The sequence below is a fragment of the Mobula birostris genome, chromosome X (genome assembly GCF_030028105.1).
Source record: "Mobula birostris isolate sMobBir1 chromosome X, sMobBir1.hap1, whole genome shotgun sequence".
Taxonomy (NCBI): Eukaryota; Metazoa; Chordata; class Chondrichthyes; order Myliobatiformes; family Myliobatidae; genus Mobula; species Mobula birostris.
The window spans coordinates 67,415,298-67,434,831 of record NC_092402.1 but is presented as its reverse complement, the minus strand read 5'-3'; the positions used below and the strand labels follow the sequence as shown (position 1 = coordinate 67,434,831).

General features: G+C 43.2%; 1 protein-coding gene across 2 annotated transcripts in view; it reads left to right on the top strand.

Moving 5' to 3' along the window:
* The first annotated feature begins 3,522 nt into the window (after positions 1-3,522).
* LOC140191616 (pleckstrin homology domain-containing family A member 3-like) overlaps positions 3,523-19,534 on the top strand; it is a 33,875-nt gene continuing 17,863 nt past the window's right edge. The window contains exons 1-4 of one of the 2 annotated variants that reach the window (XM_072249173.1): positions 3,523-3,643; positions 12,613-12,729; positions 16,380-16,535; positions 19,073-19,209. In XM_072249173.1, the coding sequence (XP_072105274.1) occupies positions 3,604-3,643; positions 12,613-12,729; positions 16,380-16,535; positions 19,073-19,209 (450 nt within the window). In that variant the 5' untranslated portion in view covers positions 3,523-3,603. The remainder of the gene's footprint in view (positions 3,644-12,612; positions 12,730-16,379; positions 16,536-19,072; positions 19,210-19,534) is intronic. The other variant, XM_072249174.1, reaches the window with a different exon arrangement.

Sequence of the window (19,534 nt, the reverse complement as noted above, 5' to 3'; positions counted from 1 at the left end):
TCAGTGAATATCATAGTTACAGGGAATGTAAATATAAAGGCATACAGATTTTTACTGATGGATCAAAGGATCCAGAAACAGGTGCAACAGGGTCTGCAATTGTTGTACCAAGTTATCAAGTGGAAATTAGCAAGAGAACACCTGATTGCTTGAGTGTATATGCAGTTGAAATGTTTGCCATATTGTTAGCACTAGAATGGAGTGAGCAGGTTGATTGTAACAATATTGTGATATGTAGCGATTCTGTGTCGGCCCTTGCAAGCATTAAGGCGGGTACAGCTAGAGGTCACCAGGACCTGCTTTGTGATATCCTGTTTGCAAATTCAAGACTGGCTAGACAAGGCAAAAATATCGCATTCTTGTGGGTTCCAGCACATTCGGGTATTATGGGAAATGAGACAGCAGATAGGCTGGCAAAAGCAGCAGTCAAAAAAGGATCTATAGAGGTCAATATTAAACTATCAAAATCAGAGGGGAAGAGCATAGTGTGGGAAGGATAAACCAACAGTGGCAGCAGCATTGGGATAGAGCAATAAAAGGAAGACATTTACATTCAACTCAGAACAGAGTAGATATGGGAAGAAGTAGGGGAGTAAAGCGGAAGGAACAAGTAATTATAAGTAGACTGAGAATTGGGCACAGCAACCTTAATGGCACTCTGGCCATCATAAATAAACATCCAACAGGTTTTTGCGATCTATGTCAGGAGACTGAAACAGTAGAGCATATCCTTATTTCATGCCGGAAATTTGCACAGGAAAGGCAACAAATGTTACAACAATTATGCAAAATAGGACTGGTAGAGAACAGTGTTAAAGGTTTATTGGAATGTGGGGAGAGTGATCGGGGAGGAAATGGTTGTTTAGTTTTTTAAGGGCGACGGGACTGGAAAGGCGGCTTTAAAGTGAATGGACAATGAGGGACAATAAATCCTGAAGATGGCAGTAATGCAACAGTGTGGATGCCAACTGCTGTAAAAACTCAAGGAAGAAAAGCAGCAGCAGCTTTGGTTGCTGGACTGTTCCCTCCCTTTCCCCTTCCTTCTGAAGCCTTGCCTGCTACCTTCGCCTGTGTCCTCACCTGTAACGCTGTCAGGTTCAACCACCATGGCAAGATCGGGGCCTTGCTGTGTCTAGATTTGGAACTGTCTCATGTGTCCTCACCTTCGCTAGGTAGGTCCGGCTGTTTGCCGCTACCTAGTGTTGAGAACCGTCTCATCGTGTTCAGCATTCTGTGTATGAGTCCTGGCCCTATGTCCTGTTCCCAAGGAGGGGTCCCGGCTCTGTGTTCCATGTTCCTGTCTCCCAAGATTACCAAGGCTCTGTGTTCTGCATTCCTGTCTCCCAAGACCAAGGCTCTGTGTTCTGCATTCCTGTCTCCCAGGATTACCAAGGCTCTGTGTTCTGCATTCCTGTCTCCCAAGACCAAGTCAAGGCTTCGGGTTCTTGTCCTACCCAGGAGTCCCATGTCCTGCCGCCACGTCCAGTCCTGTTGCCTTGCCACGTCTTGTCCTCACCTAGATCCGGGGTCCAAGCCCGAGTCAAGACCCAGGTTCCAGGTCCCTGTCCAGTCTCTGGCTTGGAGTCCTTGTCCAGGTTCCAAGTTCCTTGTTCCTCGTCCAGGTCCCGCTTTCCTAGTCTAGTCCTAGCCCAGGCCCTGTATCCTAGTCTCGTCCAGGGCCTGTGTCTTGTCCAGCGTTGTTTCTTCCTCACTTCCCTTGCTTTCTTTACACACCTAGTCCTGTTCCTAGTACTTCAGTGTCTGTGTCTTGCATTTGGGTCCGCTCCCAGCACCCCCCCATATGACAAAGTCAGTGAAGGCCAATTTGCAGATGCAGCAAGGTAAGATAGAAAATGATATGTAATCACACACAAAAGACTGGAAGAACTCAACAGGTCAGGCAGCATTTATGGAGAAAAATGAACAGTTTTGTGTCTCACCTCCCTCTGGGTCCCTTCCTTCCATAGTCCACTATCCTCTCCTATCAGATTTCATCTTCTTCAGTCCTTTACATTTTCCACCTATCACCACCCAGCTTCTCACTTTATCGCCCTTCCCCCACCCACTTACCTTACCCCTCACCTGGCTTCACCTATCACCTTCCAACTTGTCCGCCTTCTCCTCCCCACCCGGCCCCCCACCAAGCTTCTAATTCTGGCTTCTTCCCCCTTCCTTTCTAGTCCTGACGAAAGTTCTTGTGCCAAAATGTTGACTATTTATTCCTCTCCATAGATGCTGACCTGATTTCCTTCAGCATTTTGTGTGTTGTTCTTGATGTTCAGCATCTGCAAAATCTCTTTGTGTAAATGATACTTTGAATTTTATTACAAAAGGATTTGAATGCAGGAGGGAGGGAGCCTTACTGTAATTGGACAGAGTCTTGGTGAGACCACACCTGGAGTATTGTGTACAATTCTGGCTCATTTACTAAACTGAGGGGAGTGCAGTGAAGTTGCGCTAAACCGATGGTGAGTTTGCCATATGAGAGGTGATTTAGTAAACTAGACACAGGAGATTCTGCAAATGCTGAAAATCTTCAGCAACACACACAAAATGCTGGAGGGACTCAGCAGGTCAGGCAGCATCTGTGGAGGGAAATGGATGCTGCCTGACCCACTGGGTTCCTCCGACATTTTGTGTGTGTTAAAAGAATGAGAGAAGATCTCATTGAAACTTGCAAATTTCATAAAGGCCTTGACAGGCTGGATGCAGGGTAACCTGGTTGAAGTCTCTGTGACTGAAGGGGGTGGGGATGGTCTCACAATCAAACAAGCGGTCAACTGTTCAGAACAGAGATGATATTGAAGTCGTCGAAGGATATGCAGATGCTAATGATGCTAGGTTGAAGATCAGTCATGTTCATGATGAATGGCTGAACCGGCTGTTGCTCCTAACTCGTCCATTTCCCTCCCACACCATGACCTATTCCCCATCCCATCCATGTCTCCCACGCCTCTCTGTCCACCAGAACGCCTCTCCCTACACTACTACCCTAATCGCTGCAGGTACCGCGGACTCCGGCGGGGCACCTGCGCGGACCGGATTGGAGACGGGGCGGGTGCCTGGCACTGCTGATGGAAACGTTTGGAAGTTCCTCGTCACTGTTTGAAAACATAAAGCAAAATTGGCAGGGAACCCACCATCCCACTTTTTGTTTTAGTTTTTAAAAAAGTCTCAGAACTTCTGTTCTTCCACAACTGTAAGACTATGCTGAAAACCACGTACATTCGACACTCCGCTCTGCCCTCCGCGTGGCTCGCTCATTCCTGCCCCACCCACTGGCCTCTGTTCCCACCCCATCCCAGCCTGCTCAACCTCCATTGGCTATCCTCTTCTACCCGTGTTCTCATTTGCCAACTGTATGGCAGGAATTATCCATTCGGTGAACAGAGCCTCCGCTCTGCCGCTGTCGATTGGCTGGCTGCGACAGCAGGGGCCTTTGTGACAGCACGATGCAGGAATGCGCTTGTTGAAGTGACGTGACGGTCGATGGATTGGTTCTCGCTCACTGTCAATCATAGGCTTGCCTGTAGTTTCCTGCAGTAGTTTATGGTCGAAACTCTGTAAGCAAATTTGGGAGAATTTGCAGCTGGTGGTGGTAGTATGGAGGGTGTATTACACAAATGGACCAACTATTTAAGTGGTAAGTACACGGTGGGCTTTGTGCCAATTCTATTTGGCAGTGATAGAAGTCAGTTAACTTGTTACTAACACGGAACCTTTGGCAGAGTTTATAGGCAACTTGTAGAGTCAATGTGTTCTTCAGTAAAGGGTTGGGGCTCGCTTTAATGTACAACTGTTTCTTTATATTTGTGACCCTCTTTGTTGGGATTACAGTTTAGTGCTTGCTACGTAACGATGAAGGGTGGGAACTTCAGAACCCCCCCCCCCCCCACACACACACACATAAGGATGCCGAGTCTAATTGTCCCCTACCACATGATATCACGTAATTCGACCCCCAGACCTTCTGGTTTGTTTGACGTGGTACCGTAAAAAAAGTGATATACAGTATTCTTAAACTAAGTTGAGAATGGAGCTTAGCATTTTGTAGTTATCTTCCCGTATCTAATCACGGTTGTATTGGAAACCAGTGAACAGTCGTGTTAGTGTCCAGAAGCCAGAACCCTTCATGTACATCTCCTAATTACGAATCAAGTTCAGATTTTTAAAGACTTTGTAGGATAAACACAAACTTCTAATTGTAGGGAACTCAAAGTTATGGAAAAAATATGTTAATGCACTAATAAGAGCTTAAATTAAGAAAATTCTATGTGGGATGTACAGTAGTTGGATCATGGGGCCTGTTATCGCAAGGTAAATAACATTAATATTGTTACAAGTGGAAACATACAAGTTTTTATACTGGTTATTATGTGACAGTGTGAGGAAGTTTTGCACAGGCACAAATACTAGCGCGGGCTAGCGGGGCTGACCGTGCTGTTTCTGTGGTTTATTATTAATTGTAACGTGAGCGTGAGAAAATCCATAGTTATTTACCATTACACAGCATTTTAACATGGAACGTTACCAAGCAGAATGGCACAATGTAGCACAAGAGAAAACAAGCATGTCAGGTGACCTGTTTGGCGAAGGAGATGTTGAGCCGGTTTAAAGGAGGAAATGTGGGAGATGGGGTGGAAATGTAGAAGGAAGGGTTAAAATATTTAATAAACAATGTTTTGAAGGGAGTGCTTAGTATAAAATATTCTAAGAAATGATAAGGTGGAGTTACTTTAGAAGGAAATAAAAATAAAAGTTCTGGAAACATTCAGCTAGTCAGGCAGCATCTATGGAAAGAGAATCAGTAAATATTTTGAGTCTAGGACCCTTCATCTGATTTATTTCAGATTTTCAGTATATGATTTTTTTTGAATTTTCATTCTAAATGTATATCACACAGACACACATTTAGAGTGTCATGCAGTTTTCAGGCCATATAAAAATTGTTGGTTCACACAACTAAAAAAAAAAAAAAAGAAACATTGTCAGGAGCCTGGAATTGGTTGGTGGTTTGATTTTTGGCCCTTGGGTGATTGCTAACATTGGTACTGGATGTGGTACTGGCTCAAAAATGCAATTTTTTTTATATTAAAAAAGCTATATCCTTTCAGCAGGTGGAACTTTTTCATTTTGAGTATCAAAGTTGTAGTCAATCATTCATCTTGTGTCTGTGTGTTTAATGGCAAATGCAAAACATCTAGGTGCAATTAGCTGTTTGACATCTCATTAAAAGTTTGGTTTTTGAGAATGTCAAAACCACAACCTCTTATGTTTGTTCCACATTTGGTTACTTGGAAAATAAAAATTAGGAGCATTCAAATGTCTCTAGATCAGTGAATGTTAACCTAATAACAACCCTTATACCCACCTTTTCAAGTTTGGTGCCTCACTTTATCTATCAAAGTTGTGTGTGCACATGGTGTAGACTTGTTTGTGAACATTTTTGATAGGGTGTCTTGTCCAGTAGTAATTGTAGAAAATAAAAGCTCATGATCATAGTGCTACAACACAAAAACAGGCCCTTTAGCCTATCTAGTTCATACTGGCCTGCTTTGTTACCTAGTCCTATCTTCTGCACTTGGACCATAGCCCTTCATACCACTCTCATCCAAACTTCACTTAAATGTTACAGTTGAACCTGCATCTACCACCTTTGGTCATTCCACCCTTGTAGTGAAGTAGCTTTCCCCCAAATACCTCACCTTTCATGCTAAACCTGTGACCTCTAGATCTAGTCTCTGACAACCTGAGGGGAAAACAGCCTGTGTGTTCACTATATCTATACCCCTCATAACTTTGTATGCTCTATAAGGTATACCCTTATTCTCCTGCCCTTTCATAAAGAAAGTCCTAGCCTATTCAGCCTTTTCATATTAACTCATGTCCTCAAGTCCCAGTAACATCCGTGTAAATTTTCTCTGTATTTCTTCAAGCTTATTGATATCTTTCCTGCAGGTAGGTGACCAAAACCGCACATGATAGTCTTGATTTGGCCTCACTAATGTCTTGTACAGCTTTAACAAGACATGCAAACTCCTGTACCCAGTACCCTGATTTATGATGGCTAATGTGCCAAAGACCTTACTTACGAAACCACTTACAAGGAACTATGGATCTCTATTCCCAGGTTCCATTGTTCTACTGCACACCTCAGCATCCTACCATTCACTGTGTAAGACCTACCCTGGTTTGTCCTCCCAAAGTGCAACACTTCACACTAGTCTGCATTAAATTTCATCTGCCTCCCATTTTTCCAGCTGGCCCAGATCCTGCTGTAAGCTTTGATAGTTTTTCTCGCTGTCCACAACACCCCCAGTCTTGGTGTCATCTGCAAATTTCCTGATCCAGTTAGCCACATTATCAGCCACACTCAGTGGCCACTTCAAGGTTTGATGTATTGTGCATTCAGAGATGCTCTTCTGCATGCCACAGTTGTAATGCAAGGTTATTTGAGTTGCTGTCAGCTCGAACCAGTCTGGCCATTCTCCTCTGACCTCTAACAAGGCATTTTTGTTCCTTAGAACTGCCACTCACTGGAAGTATTTTTGTTTTTCATACCATTCTCTGTAAACTCCAGAGACTTGTGCACAAAAATCACAGGAGATCAGCAGTTTCTGAGATACTCCATCTGGCACCAAAGTCATTAAGATCACATTTCTTCCCCATTATGATGTTTGGTCTGAACAACAACTGAACCTGTTGACTATGCATGCTATCTATTTAAATATCTGACTTGCACTGTGACTTCGGTTCATGCAGGAATGGGACCCGCTCTCAGGGCCTCACGACTGGCCACTTTTTGATATCCGAAGGACGTGGCCTGGAAGACTAGCACACCTTCAGGGTGCTGGATTTTCATGGCTCTGGAAGCGTGTTGATTCTAGGTTGGTGCCCCTGACTGAAGCATCGTGGGAGAACACGAAACATCGGGAACAGCGGGTTAGCTGCTGGGGGTTGTGTGTCCGGAGACCTGCGTCTTTCTGGGGCCGACGCTCTGGGCACAGAGCTCAGAAAAAGCAATGCAACAGACTTTTAACATCGTAAATTATCGGGTTGTTTTGTTATGTCTCCCCCTCACGCTGTGAAACAGGGACACTTCTTTTTCCCTTATTAGAGGGAGAGCCTGTGGTATGGCGAATGCTGGGTGAAAGAGTAGTCTTTGGGGTACTGCAAGTCTGTGTCTTTATTGATGCTTTGCTGCACATTTGAGTGCTCAGTGGGGGGTGCTGATACTTTTTTGCTGGTGGATTGGGGGGGGTGGTTGTTGCCTTACTGCTGCTTGTGCATGGGAGAGAGGAGCTGGGAGGGGGGGCTTTGGGGTTCTAACATTTAACTGTCATTCATTCTTTGGGGCACTCCTCTGTTTTCATGGATGTTTGCGAAGAAAAAGAGTTTCAGGGTGTATATTGTATACATTTCTCTGACATTAGATGTATCTATTGAAATATCTATTTAAAGCTCCAAATTTTTTTAATGACAGTAAAAAAAACAATTTTCGTCAACAATTTTAGAGCGTACATTAGCAGTGCAACTGTTCACTACTTCATTGCTTTCTCACGTTTCAATGAGATGAACAGGCTGGGTACAGTGATATCAGCTTCTCAACATCAGGCTGAATGTCACACAGAGGGATTCGCAGATCCCCACGTTCAGTAATTTTCAATCTGTTTCTTGGCTTTGAAAGAAGTTGGGTGACTGCACTGAAACTGTGCTCCGCTAAATGTGATGTTGGAAAGGCAATGAAGAACATCTTGATCCTTTTCCACTGTGCAGGATAGCAAACAAAGATTTCTCTCTGCAACCAAAAGTCTTGATATGACTTTTTGAACCTCGGCTTCACTGCTGTCATTTGTAGCAAGATCATTTCTTCCTCCATATTTTCTGCTAATTACTCATTACAAGAGTTCAAGAATGGATTTATTAACCGATCTGAAATTTGGGTTGAGAGAAGATCTTGAAATCTCTCTGACGTGTCCTTTTGCAGCTCACCCAATTAGGCACAATATACCTGAATATCATCATCTGGTATTCTTTCTTCATCTTCCAAATCAGATTGTCTCGGAAATTGGGTAAGAGGTCACAACAGCCAATGTTGCACTTAAATAGGATTAACTCGGAACAGAAATGTGGAGATGACAGATTTGACTTTTAGATTCACATCATTTCCTTCTCTTTCATAACCTGGATATGATCCACGACCTCACTACTGTTTTGCCTCAGTTCTACCCACAATGTATCCATCGCGAGTAAATACAGATGCAAAAAAATTTAAGATCTCCCCCGTCTCTTTTATTGCATGCATAGACGACCATGATGATCTTCGATATCCCTTGAAAACCAAAGGTCCCTAAAGCTGTTAGCCTTGCCTTTTATTCTATTAGGAACATACAAGCTGTACTCTCAATGTTTCACTTTTGAAGGTCTCCTACTGTGATGGATTTTCACTGTCTTTTCTAAGCTCAGTTTTCTAAACACAGCAGCTATGAGCTTCTAAAGATTCAGGAGTTGTTTTTCAATAAGTTAAACTTCCAACTAATGTTCTTTGTTTAGTGGCTTGCTGTAAACTGGAGCCAGTCTTTAGTTCTCAATGTAAATGGCAAGCAGTAATCAGTTTGAAGTTGAAAGACGGCTTTGCAAACAAGCACCATCTATAGAGCAGATTTGCTGGTCCCACTGCACTTGGTCTAATGGGTTATTTAATTTGACTTGTTTCAAGCTAGTCAACACTGGCTAAGATATTTAGTTAAAGGAAGCTTGCAGACCAGATGGATACTATCACTTAACGTATCAATAGCTGATTTTGTTAATAGTTGGAAGTTTTATGTTAGCTTCACAGCATTAACTGTGGGTACTTGGGATCTCTGTCTCCCTTAGTTTTTAGACTACTTGTTAAAAGATATTTGGGGGAAAAACATGTTTGTGAAGTCACCCAAGTGGCAAAGAAATAGTATAAATGAAGAGAGAAGTTCAGGCTTTTTAGGAATGGTCCAAGAACATCAAGGAGCATGACAGAAAGGGTGAAATAGAATCCATTCCTCTGCCTTTGATTTCTGCATCAGACGACTGGTTCATGTACAGTTTGTGGGTATGTCTTTTTAGCTTGTAGGAATTGTATCCGTGTTTTGGAAATCCTTTGTGCTTTAGCAATTTGGAAGTATTTTAAAAATGTGTTTTAACAATGTTTGAATTTAAATGTGTATCCCCAGAAATAAATGAACTGTCTTTAAACTACTTTGTTAGCTGGAAGTATCTCTCCTTTGGTAGGGGGCTGGGGGGACCCACTGCTCAAATAGTGGGTATTGGCAACTAACCTCGCTGTGGAATATAAACAAAGAAGTGAACTAGCTTTTGTAGGTTGGGTAGTTACAGTGTGAAGATACTCATGGCTATTTATATTCGATGAGATTGAAAGTCTTTGTTTGAGTTTAAAACTTCAGGGTCAGCAAGGTCAATGCTATCACAGCACTTGCCAATAATCTCTTTACCAGAAAACTACCTACCCCAATCCATGCCTGCCAGAACCTTGCTGATGCCATCAAAAGTGGCCCTTCTCTAGAACCTGAGGACCAGATCTATCCCTCTCCGTAATTATATTGAAAATGATGGAATTAAGATCACTAGATCCAAAGTGTTCCCTGTGACATGCCCTGTCACTTTCCCTAAGAGTCACGTCCGTGGTGTTGGGTATGTGACCTATTGGTTTTCTATTGCTCAACAGAGTAGGTATACAAGAGTCACTTTCTCATTGGCAAAATGAGTGGTGTGCCACAGGGTGACTGCACACAAAATGCTGGAGGAACTCAGCAGGCCAGGCAGCGTCTATGGAAAAGAGTACAGTTGGCTTTTCGGGCTGAGACCCTTTCTGTCCTGATCAGTCCTGTGTCACTTGGATTTGTAATATCTGCAGGTTTTCTCTTGTGTCGGATCAACACCTTTGCTGCTTGCCCATTATATGGATGAAGGCACTGAGGGTAAGGTAGGCAAGTAAGTTGTTAGGTGGACATAGGTTACAGAGGGATGTGGGCATAGATTTGGCAAATCAAGTACAAGGTGGGGAAAATATGAAATCCCTTATTTTAATAAAGGGGCATAAAAGAAAGTATGTTATCTAAAAGACTAGAGATAAGAGCTTTGAGATACAGAAGGGTCTGAGTACACCAAGGCCATGGAAGCAAATACTTTGAATATTTTAAAAGCAAGTGTAGGTAAGTAGGTGTAGCAAGAAACTAGAAAGCCAGCAGAACTAGACTGGATTGTTGAGCTGAGGTTTCAATCATATTTCATTGTCTTATTTGAAAGGTGGGGCAGTTAAAGGGAGTCAAACTACCTGGTCATGCTTTTAATTGGTGTGTAATACCGAGAGTATGACTTCAAATCCTACTGCAGTGGTTTGGGAATTTGGAAATCACTGCTACTGATATTTTTATTTTAAAAAATCATTTTGGGACTTAACTTAATCTTGGTCTTTCGGGTGACTTGATCTACATTACTGTCATTTAATCGCTCTACAAAATGGCCCAGTGAGCCATTCAGTTGTATCGGAGAGCTAAAGGGAATGGACAGAATATCCCTCGTCTGTGATGCAAACATCCAGTTCTGTAGCATAGAGCTGGTAACTACCTCCCTCCGTGGTGACGCGTAACAAATGCTGGCTGGGCCAGTGACACACAGGTCACTGCTTTGCCTGCTTGCCTACCCTGAATGCTAGCAGTTACATGGAGCAGCTTTTGGGTTTTTGTACTTCTAATGAGCCTGCTGTATTAACGAAGGTAAAATAAATGCTGCTGCCAATGGCCAAATCTGTCATTTTCTCCAGTCAAGTTTTTGATCCGTTCAGCTCAAATCTTGCAATGGAATCTATGCTGTGATTACTTCCCACTGCCTGTAGTGGTACACTATGAAACAATTTGTTTTGCTGTAAGTTGATAATTTTCAAGATATTCAAATACATGTACAATTGAAAGCAGCTTTCTGCCAGAGTTGGCAGTTGTACTGTGAAACATTGGATGGTTGGCACAATGCCCAGTTTGATGCTGGATAAAGATGGAATGTGTAATTGCAACACATGCTCAGAATTACTTGCAACTGAAATCCAAAGAGAAGCATTTTGTTTTATGCAAATAGTTTCTTGTGTAAATATATATTTCTAAAGATCTTGCTGTTGATACACCTGTGCGGCACAGTGGGTAAAATGTAGTCATCCTTCAGATAAACACCAACTCTTTCCAGATTGGATCACTCGTCATGACGTGATCGGGTCCTGATTATTACCCACTTTGTTGCCTATAGGCTGGACAGTGTGGAGATTGTAACTATGCCTGCTAGCTGCTAGCTGTGAGGTGTTCTGAAATGGCCCTGTCACTTTGTCAGCACTTGAATTTAAAAGTCAGCTTACTCCTTGTAAGCAGATTTTCTCAGGTTTCCAGGTGAACTATTCCTATCATCTGGGGAGACCAAGTGCTCCTTCAGAAGTGTGATTGTAAAACTTCTTCCCCACACAGGGTGGTAGAAACTTGGTAAACTCAAATGGCAATTAGATATAGAACACTACAGGCTCTTCAGCCCACAATCTTGTGCCGACTTTATAACCTATTCTAAATTCAATCTAATCCCTCCCTCCTACATAACCTTCCATTTTTCTACCTTCCATTTACCTTTCTAAGTGATTCTTAAATATCCCTGGGTAGCCTCCAACCTGATGGCATGAACATTGACTTCTCTAACTTCTGTTAATGCCCCTACTCCCCCTCATACCCCGTCCCTTATTTATTATTTTTTCCTTTTTTCTCTCTCTTTTCTCTCTGTCTCTCTGTCCCTCTCACAATAACTCCTTGCCTGCTCTCCATCTTCCTCTGGTGTTCCCCTCCCTCTTTCTTTCTCCCTGGGCCTCCTGTCCCCTGATCCTCTCATATCCCTTTTGCCAATCAACTTTCCAGCTCTTAGCTTCATCCCTCCCCCTCCTGTCTTCTCCTATCATTTTGGATCTCCCCCTCCCCCTCCCCCTTTGAAATCTCTTACTATCTCTTCTTTCAGTTAGTCAGGATGAAGGATCCCGGCCCGAAATGTCGACTGTACTTCTTCCTATAGATGCTACCTGGCCTGCTGCGTTCCGCCAGCATTTTGTGTGTGTTGCTTGAGTATCCTGGTCAATCTCCTCCGGACGGTATCCTGGTCAATCTCCTCTGCACCCTCTCTAATCTGGATGGTATCCTGGTCAATCTCCTCTGCACTCTCTAAACCTCCCACATTCTTCCTATGAGGTAACCAAAACTCTACACAATATTCCAAGTGTGGTCTAACCAGGGTTTTGTAGAGATGCAACATTACCTTGTGGCTCTTGATACCAGACTTTAAAATATTATTACATATCTTGCCCACTGTTTAACCAAGGTTAGTATCTGGAGCCAAGATCCTAATATCCTGTTGAATGAATAAATGGACTGAAGGAGTTTAAAGAGCTTAATTAGTCCCATCCTGTTCTTTTGTTGCTTTGCCCTTTTCAATTACACTGTCCACTTCCAATCCTTGGTCCCCTAATTTTTCCCTACAACCCACTCATTATTTAACATTTATAACCTTGTAGTGACTCTCCTAATTTGTCATTGGTAGGTTGGCAACCGCGGTACTTTGTGTTGGATGGCAGCGTGTTCTCCTACTATGACTCGCAGGAAGATGTCGGCAAAGGCAGTAAAGGAAGCATCAAAATGGCCGTGTGTGAAATAAAAGGTAAAAAAACAAGCAATGGATTTTTTTGAGCTTGGAGAGTTAAACCACCTTTACATTGGATAAAGGTTTGTGCTTAAGCTTGCCATTGTCGGGTGTAGGGAAACCTGGGAAAAATGTTTCAAGTTGTGTGTTTGGGAATAGGGTGTGGTAATTCGACGCTGACTTTAGGAATGTACTCCAGGCTAGTGGGGTAGGACAGCAGTGGCAGGCAAAGAGTGTTTGAGCGTAGAACATCACAGCACAGTACATGTCCTTAGGCCTACCATGTTGTGCTGACCTTTCAATCTACTCCCAGATCAATCTAACCCTTCCCTCCCACATGACCCTCCATTTTTCTATCATCCACATGCCTATCTAAGAGTTTCTTCAATACCCCTAATGTATCTGCCTCTACCACCACCCCTGGCAGGGTGTGCCATGCCACCATCACTGTGAGAACATTTACCTCTGACATCCCCCCCCACCCCCATACACCCTGCAGAAGGACTGAGATTTAGATCTAGGCTTAGCAGACAGCCGGTGTCATTTTCCCCAGTGTCAAGATGTCCAGTACGAGAAGCCATTGATCCACGGTGAGAGGGAGCAAGTCCAACAGTAATGTGCAAAGTGAGTTTTTTTCACGGAGCGGTGGGTGCTCGGAATGCACTGTAATGGAGGCAAACACAAACGAACTGATCAAAAGATTCCTAGATGGCCCACAGGATATGTGCTGCTGATTTATCAAGGTCATTCACTGAAAGAAGGAAGGAACATTTAGGAAATCAAATGTTGGCATCTGAAATTGACTCTATGCACTTCTTTCCTCCTTTTGCATGAATAATGAACAGCCTTTATTGCGAAGGGGTAGGAGTTTCGAAAAGGGGATGATTTGTTACAGTTGTACAGGATGTTGGTAAGGCCATATTTGGAGCACTGTGTGCAGTTTTGGTCCCCTTACACTTTTTCAAAGAATATAGTAGCATTGAAGTAGTCCATAACAATTCCCCAGGATAAATCCTAGGATGAGAGGGTTGTCCTGTCGAGAGAGGCTAAACAGTTTGGGCCCATATTCTTTGGAGTCTAGAAGAATGAGGGGTGACATTATTTGAGAAATGTAACATTCTGAAAGGGCTTGACACGATGGTTGTTGAGATATTTCTACAAATGGGAGAGTCTTGAACAAGGGATATAATTAAAAGAAAAACAGATTTTAAAGAATGCTTAGAAACTTTTTCTCTCTTAAGTTATTGAATCTCTGGAATTTTCTATCCCATAAACCCACAGAGACTAGATCATTAGAAGTACTTAATGAAGGAGGTAGATCAATTTCTGAGGTCAAGAACTGGCACTGCAGTTGAGGCCATCATCTGACTGAATGATGGCCTACTGCCGTTGTGTTTGCACACGTCAGTGCAAAACCGTGGGTCCCACGGTTGACTAGCATTTGATTTGAAAGTTGGTATCAACGCTGAAAAGACCTCAGTGACTGGGATTCTGTACCCGTCCCTGTCTGCCACAGGGATGGGAATGATCAGAGGTAATGGCAACCCGAGCATCACTTTGTCACAAAAGCACAAGCTAAATTTATTGTGTTAAAAGGCTACAGACGCACTGGTGTTTTCTGAGCTGAAGCCATTGAGTTTTCAGAATGGGCAAGTCTGATCCAGAACTAGTCCATCCAGGAGAACAGGTGGGAAACGCTTTCCCAGAAAGTAATAGATACTAGCTTCAGTAAACCCAAAATCTATGGCTTTTTTTTCCTAGCTGAGGTTACTTGGGGATATGGAGTTATGCTGAGTGGGCGGGGGGGTGGGGGGAGAGAGAAAGTTGATTTACAGCAGCTCTGATGCAAATTCTTTCTGGTGCAGTACTTAGTGGTTTGGCCTTGTATTCCTTGTCATCACTGCTTGTGCTAATGTAGCAGTTGTGGCTCCCATGAAATATCATTAGGCGATCCTTTAAAAAAAGATGGTGGCGCACTCAGACACAGCAGCTTCTGTGGGGCCAACCAAAGGTGTATGGTGCTGGACAGTTAAATGTTAGAACCCCAAAGTCTCTTTCTCCCCCCCCCCCCAACCAGCAAAAAAAAAAGCATCAGCACCCACCACCGAGCACTCAAGCATGTAGCAAAGACACGCAGTACCCCAAAGACTACTCATTCACCCTGTATTTGACATCTCTCTCTCTCCTCTCTCTCTCTCCTCTCTCTCTCTCTCTCTCTCTCTCTCTCTCTCTCTCTCTCTCTCTCTCTCTCTCTCTCTCTCTCTCTCTCTCTCTCTCTCTCTCTCTCTCTCTCTCTCTCTCTCTCTCTCTCTCTCTCTCTCTCTCTCTCTCTCTCTCTCTCTCTATCTCTCTCTCTATCTCTATCTCTATCTCTATCTCTATCTCTATCTCTATCTCTATCTCTATCTCTATCTCTATCTCTATCTCTATCTCTATCTCTATCTCTATCTCTATCTCTATCTCTATCTCTATCTCTATCTCTATCTCTATCTCTATCTCTATCTCTATCTCTATCTCTATCTCTATCTCTATCTCTATCTCTATCTCTCTCACCCTAATAAGGGAGAAAGAGGTGTCTCTGTTTCACAGTGAAAGGGGAGACATAACAAACAACTTGCTGGTTTACGATGTTAAAAGTCCATTGCGTCGCTTTTTCCGAGCTCTGTGCCCGAAGATCTCAGGTCTTTGGGCACACAGCTGTAGATCTTCTGACTCCCGTGACGACACACCGGTCTCCTGCCGTGACACCGACCTTCGATCCGCCGGTGTCCAGGGCCATGAAATCTCAGACCTCCGTAGGCGAGCAAAGCTCTTAGGCCACGCCCTTGGCACGTCGAATACCGACCAGTTGTGAAACCCCGAGGTGGGTCCCATTCCCGCAAAGAACCGAAGTCAGTGTGCAACTCCAGGTCAGGGTCTTCAAAAGAACCCTGAAAGGGGAAAATAGAGATATTAAAGATGGAAATAGAGCTGCTTCCGAAGATGCAAGCAAAGGAATCACTGTTGGGTGCCGTTGACTCTCCTAAGCTCCTACGAACTTGGTATGGATTGTGTTGTGCTTGTCACAGAAGCGCCAGAGGAATCTGTGCATGAAGGCAGTGTGCAGTCTAATGGCAAGTGATTGTCTTAGTCACTTTTCTTGTGATCACAAGACATGGTTAATGTGGATTGCTGCAAGTCTGATTCACTGGTTTATTGGCAGACAGCAGAGGAGCTGCATGGTCTTGGTTGCAGCAAGGACTAGGCCTCAAGCTGTGGTGTCGCCTGTCCAGGAGAGAGGTGTTGGAGTCAGTGCTTTTCTCTCTTCCTCCCCCCACCCCCACCCAGGGTTCACTCAGCAGAAGAGAAGCCGGCTTATCTTTAATTGCAGACTGCTGCAACATTCATGGACTTAGGGTCTTGGACTTTTTTTGGGTGACTTTTCTGATATCTTCTGCGTGCTTCCTATCTTGTATGTGCTTTGTGGTGTGTATAGCTGTTGGTACTGTGTTTTGCACCTTGGTCCCAGAGTTGCATTTGGCTATATTCATGTATGGTTGAATGGCAATTAAACTTGAATTTGAAGCCAAGACCTGTGACTCTTCTGTTTTAGCCGTTACGTTTTTATGAAGAGACGTCCTAAAACACCACTCCTCCAGTATTCTGAAGTAATGCATTTCTCTTGCTAGTGCATCTAACAGACAACACAAGGATGGACCTGATTATTCCAGGAGAGCAATACTTCTACCTCAAGGCCGTGAATGCAGCAGAGAGACAGAAATGGTTGGTGGCACTTGGTAGTGCCAAAGCCTGCCTAGCAGATAGCAAGACCAAGAAGGAGCGAGGTACTGTTTTAAATCTTTTCACAGGCATTTGCTATTTTCAATGCTTTTTGTTCATTTGTGATTTTGGCCCTATTGTTGTATAACACCATGAATGTTGTTCTTTGGGTTGCTAGCCTTTCATCTCTTCTGATGAGAAGGTCATTTGTCTGAAACATTAATTATCTCTTCATGGATCCTGCCTGATACAAGGTGTTTCCAGCTTTTTATTTGCTATTTTGGACATCCACCATCTATTTTTTCATTATTTCTCTACCAAAGTAGCCTCTCTTTCTGCTGGCTACATGAAGATGATGTTTCTTTGGGTAGGGTGGAAGACTAGTGTGCATATTGTAACCCACAAGGCACTGCAACTTTGAGGGAAAGCGAGCCAAGCCAAGATGTCTTCACCAGTCCAAGCCAAGATGTCTTCGCCAGTCCATCTTGCAATTTAAAAAAAACTTATCTCAGTACTTATTGTGATATGAGGTGACTGCTATTTCGAAAAAGCTTTTTGTAGCTAAAGAAATACTTTAGAATACCTTGAGGTTCTAAAAGCACTATATAAATGCAGGCTTTGTCTTATGGAGTATCTGTGGAACATAGAACAGTACAGCTTATGAACAGGCTCTTTGGCCCAACATATCTGTGCTGACTGTGATGCCAATCTCAACCAATTCTTTCTGCCTGCATGTGGCCTATATCCTTCCACAGTCTGAATGTTCATGTGGCTGTCTAAATGCCCCATAAATGTTGCTACCATATCTATTTCTGCCACCTCCCCTAGCAGTACATCTTGACACCTACCATTTTGCTGACAGTTAGTAAGGCGCACGTTAAGAATTCGTGCTTAGCCTACTTCTCTGCTTTCCGCACTCATGACTGCGTGGACAGGCACAGCTCAAACGCAAGTGACACAACTGTTGTTGGCAGAACCTCCGATGATGACAGGGAGCTGTATAGGATTGAGATCGGCTGGTTGAGTGGTGTCACAATAACAGTAAAACCAAAGCTTTGATTGTGGACTTCAGGAAGGGGAGCTCGGGAGAAAACGCACACCGGGCCTCATCAAGGGATCAGTGAAAAGGGTGGGTAGATTCAAGTTCATGGGTGTCGCTATCCCTGTCTCATAATTTTATATACCTCCATCAAGTTGCCCTTCAGTCTCTGCCACTCCAGAGAAAACATCACTTGTTTACAGCTGATAACCAAACAATATCCTGGTGAATTGGAGGCATGAGAAACTGCAGATGCTGGAATCTGGAACTGAAAAGCAAACTACTCAAGAAACCCAATGAGTTAAGTAGCACCTGGGAAGACAAAGGGATGGTTAACATTTCGATCTTGATGCAGGGTTTTGACTCAGACACCAGCCATCCCTTTGCCTTCCTAGGTGCTGCTTGACCAGCTGAGTTCTTCCAGGGGTTTGTTTCTAATACTCCTGGTGAAGCTCTTCTTCACCCTTTTCTTTGGCTCCGTGTCTTTCCTGCAGGATAGTAACCAGAAGTTTGCACAGTACTCCAAAAGTGGTCTAATCAATGTTTCATACGGCTGCAACATGACCAGTTGATGGCCAATTTTTCCACAATTTGTTTGTAGGACTTAAGAAATCTTTGGTTAATCCAGTTTAGTTGTTGCTCAGAGCTCCACTGCATCTCTCCAAATTCTACTGTAGGGTCTTTTATGCCCACCTGAATAGAATTGACTTGGCTATTACTTTCAAACTGCTGCACCTTGAACAAAGCATTGCTGCTTCAATACTGCTTTTGGAAACAAATACCTAATTGAATTTGTTGAGGGGAAAAATGAAAAAACTGTGGTGGAAATTTAGAGGAATTTCTTCAAATTTAACAGAAGGGAAAACTGAACAGTCAGCAATGAGACGTAGAGATAACAATGGTACGAATTAAATCCATCAAATTGTTGACAGCAATAAAGGGGTATATTTGTGGGATCTTGTTCTGTGTGCAAGTTAGCAGTTGCATTTTTGTTCATTATAACAGTAAATCTGTTTCCATTGGTTGCAAAGCATTGGATGTCGTGAAGTCATTTGTATGGCACAGAAATGGGCCAAGAAATAGTCTTTGTCAACCATGAAGCATCCATTAATGCCAATCCTACACTAATCTCATTTTACTTTCCCCAGATTTGACCACAGTAATTAACTTGCAGCAATCAATTAGCATACCAATCCCTAGGTCTTTGGGATGTGGAGCAAACTCGTGCGGTCACAGTGAAAATGGGCAAACCCCACATACAGACAGCACGAGAAATCAAGGTTGATTTCTGAAGCTGTGAGGCGGCATCTCCTCTCACTGGGCTACCCATGGAAGATGTCAAATTAGCGTTAGTCTCCAAGCAATGGAAGTACAGGGTGTATGAATTGTGCAGCACACAAGGCTAATCAGCTAATCATGCCCATACTGACTCTTTCAATATTTCCAAAGAAAGTAATTTGTTCAAAGACCTCAATTGTTTAAGAAGCATATTTAAGGCCAATTCATCGTTTCCTAAATTGTTGGAAGAAATGTAACACTTAAATATTTTTTAAATCCTTGTAGAAATCAGTGAAAATGAGGATTCTTTGAAAGTCAAAATGTCTGAGCTTCGACTGTACTGTGACCTACTGATGCAACAGGTCCATAAGATTCAGGAATCGATACAGCCAGTCAACCCTGGATCCACTCCTGACATTGAGGTATTGTACAAGTATTTTTTTCCCAAGTCTGCCAGGATCATGTAACTTTGATTTGGAAGTACTGTTACTGTTATTGTTTTCATAGCATTTATCACCCAAATTTTCGTCCGCCAGCACCCAATCCTCCCATTGATGGCCCAGATATTAATGATACAAATTCTGCTAGAAGGTTCAGAGTTCAGGTTTCACGATGCACTGTGGTTTGGGATTATAGGTAGGGCTTGCTACAATTGCATTGCTATGGTGAAGGTGGTAACAGATTGTTGGAGGAGGAGGTGGTGATGGTGTTGAAAAATCCATACCCACGTTCAGTGATTAAATAGAC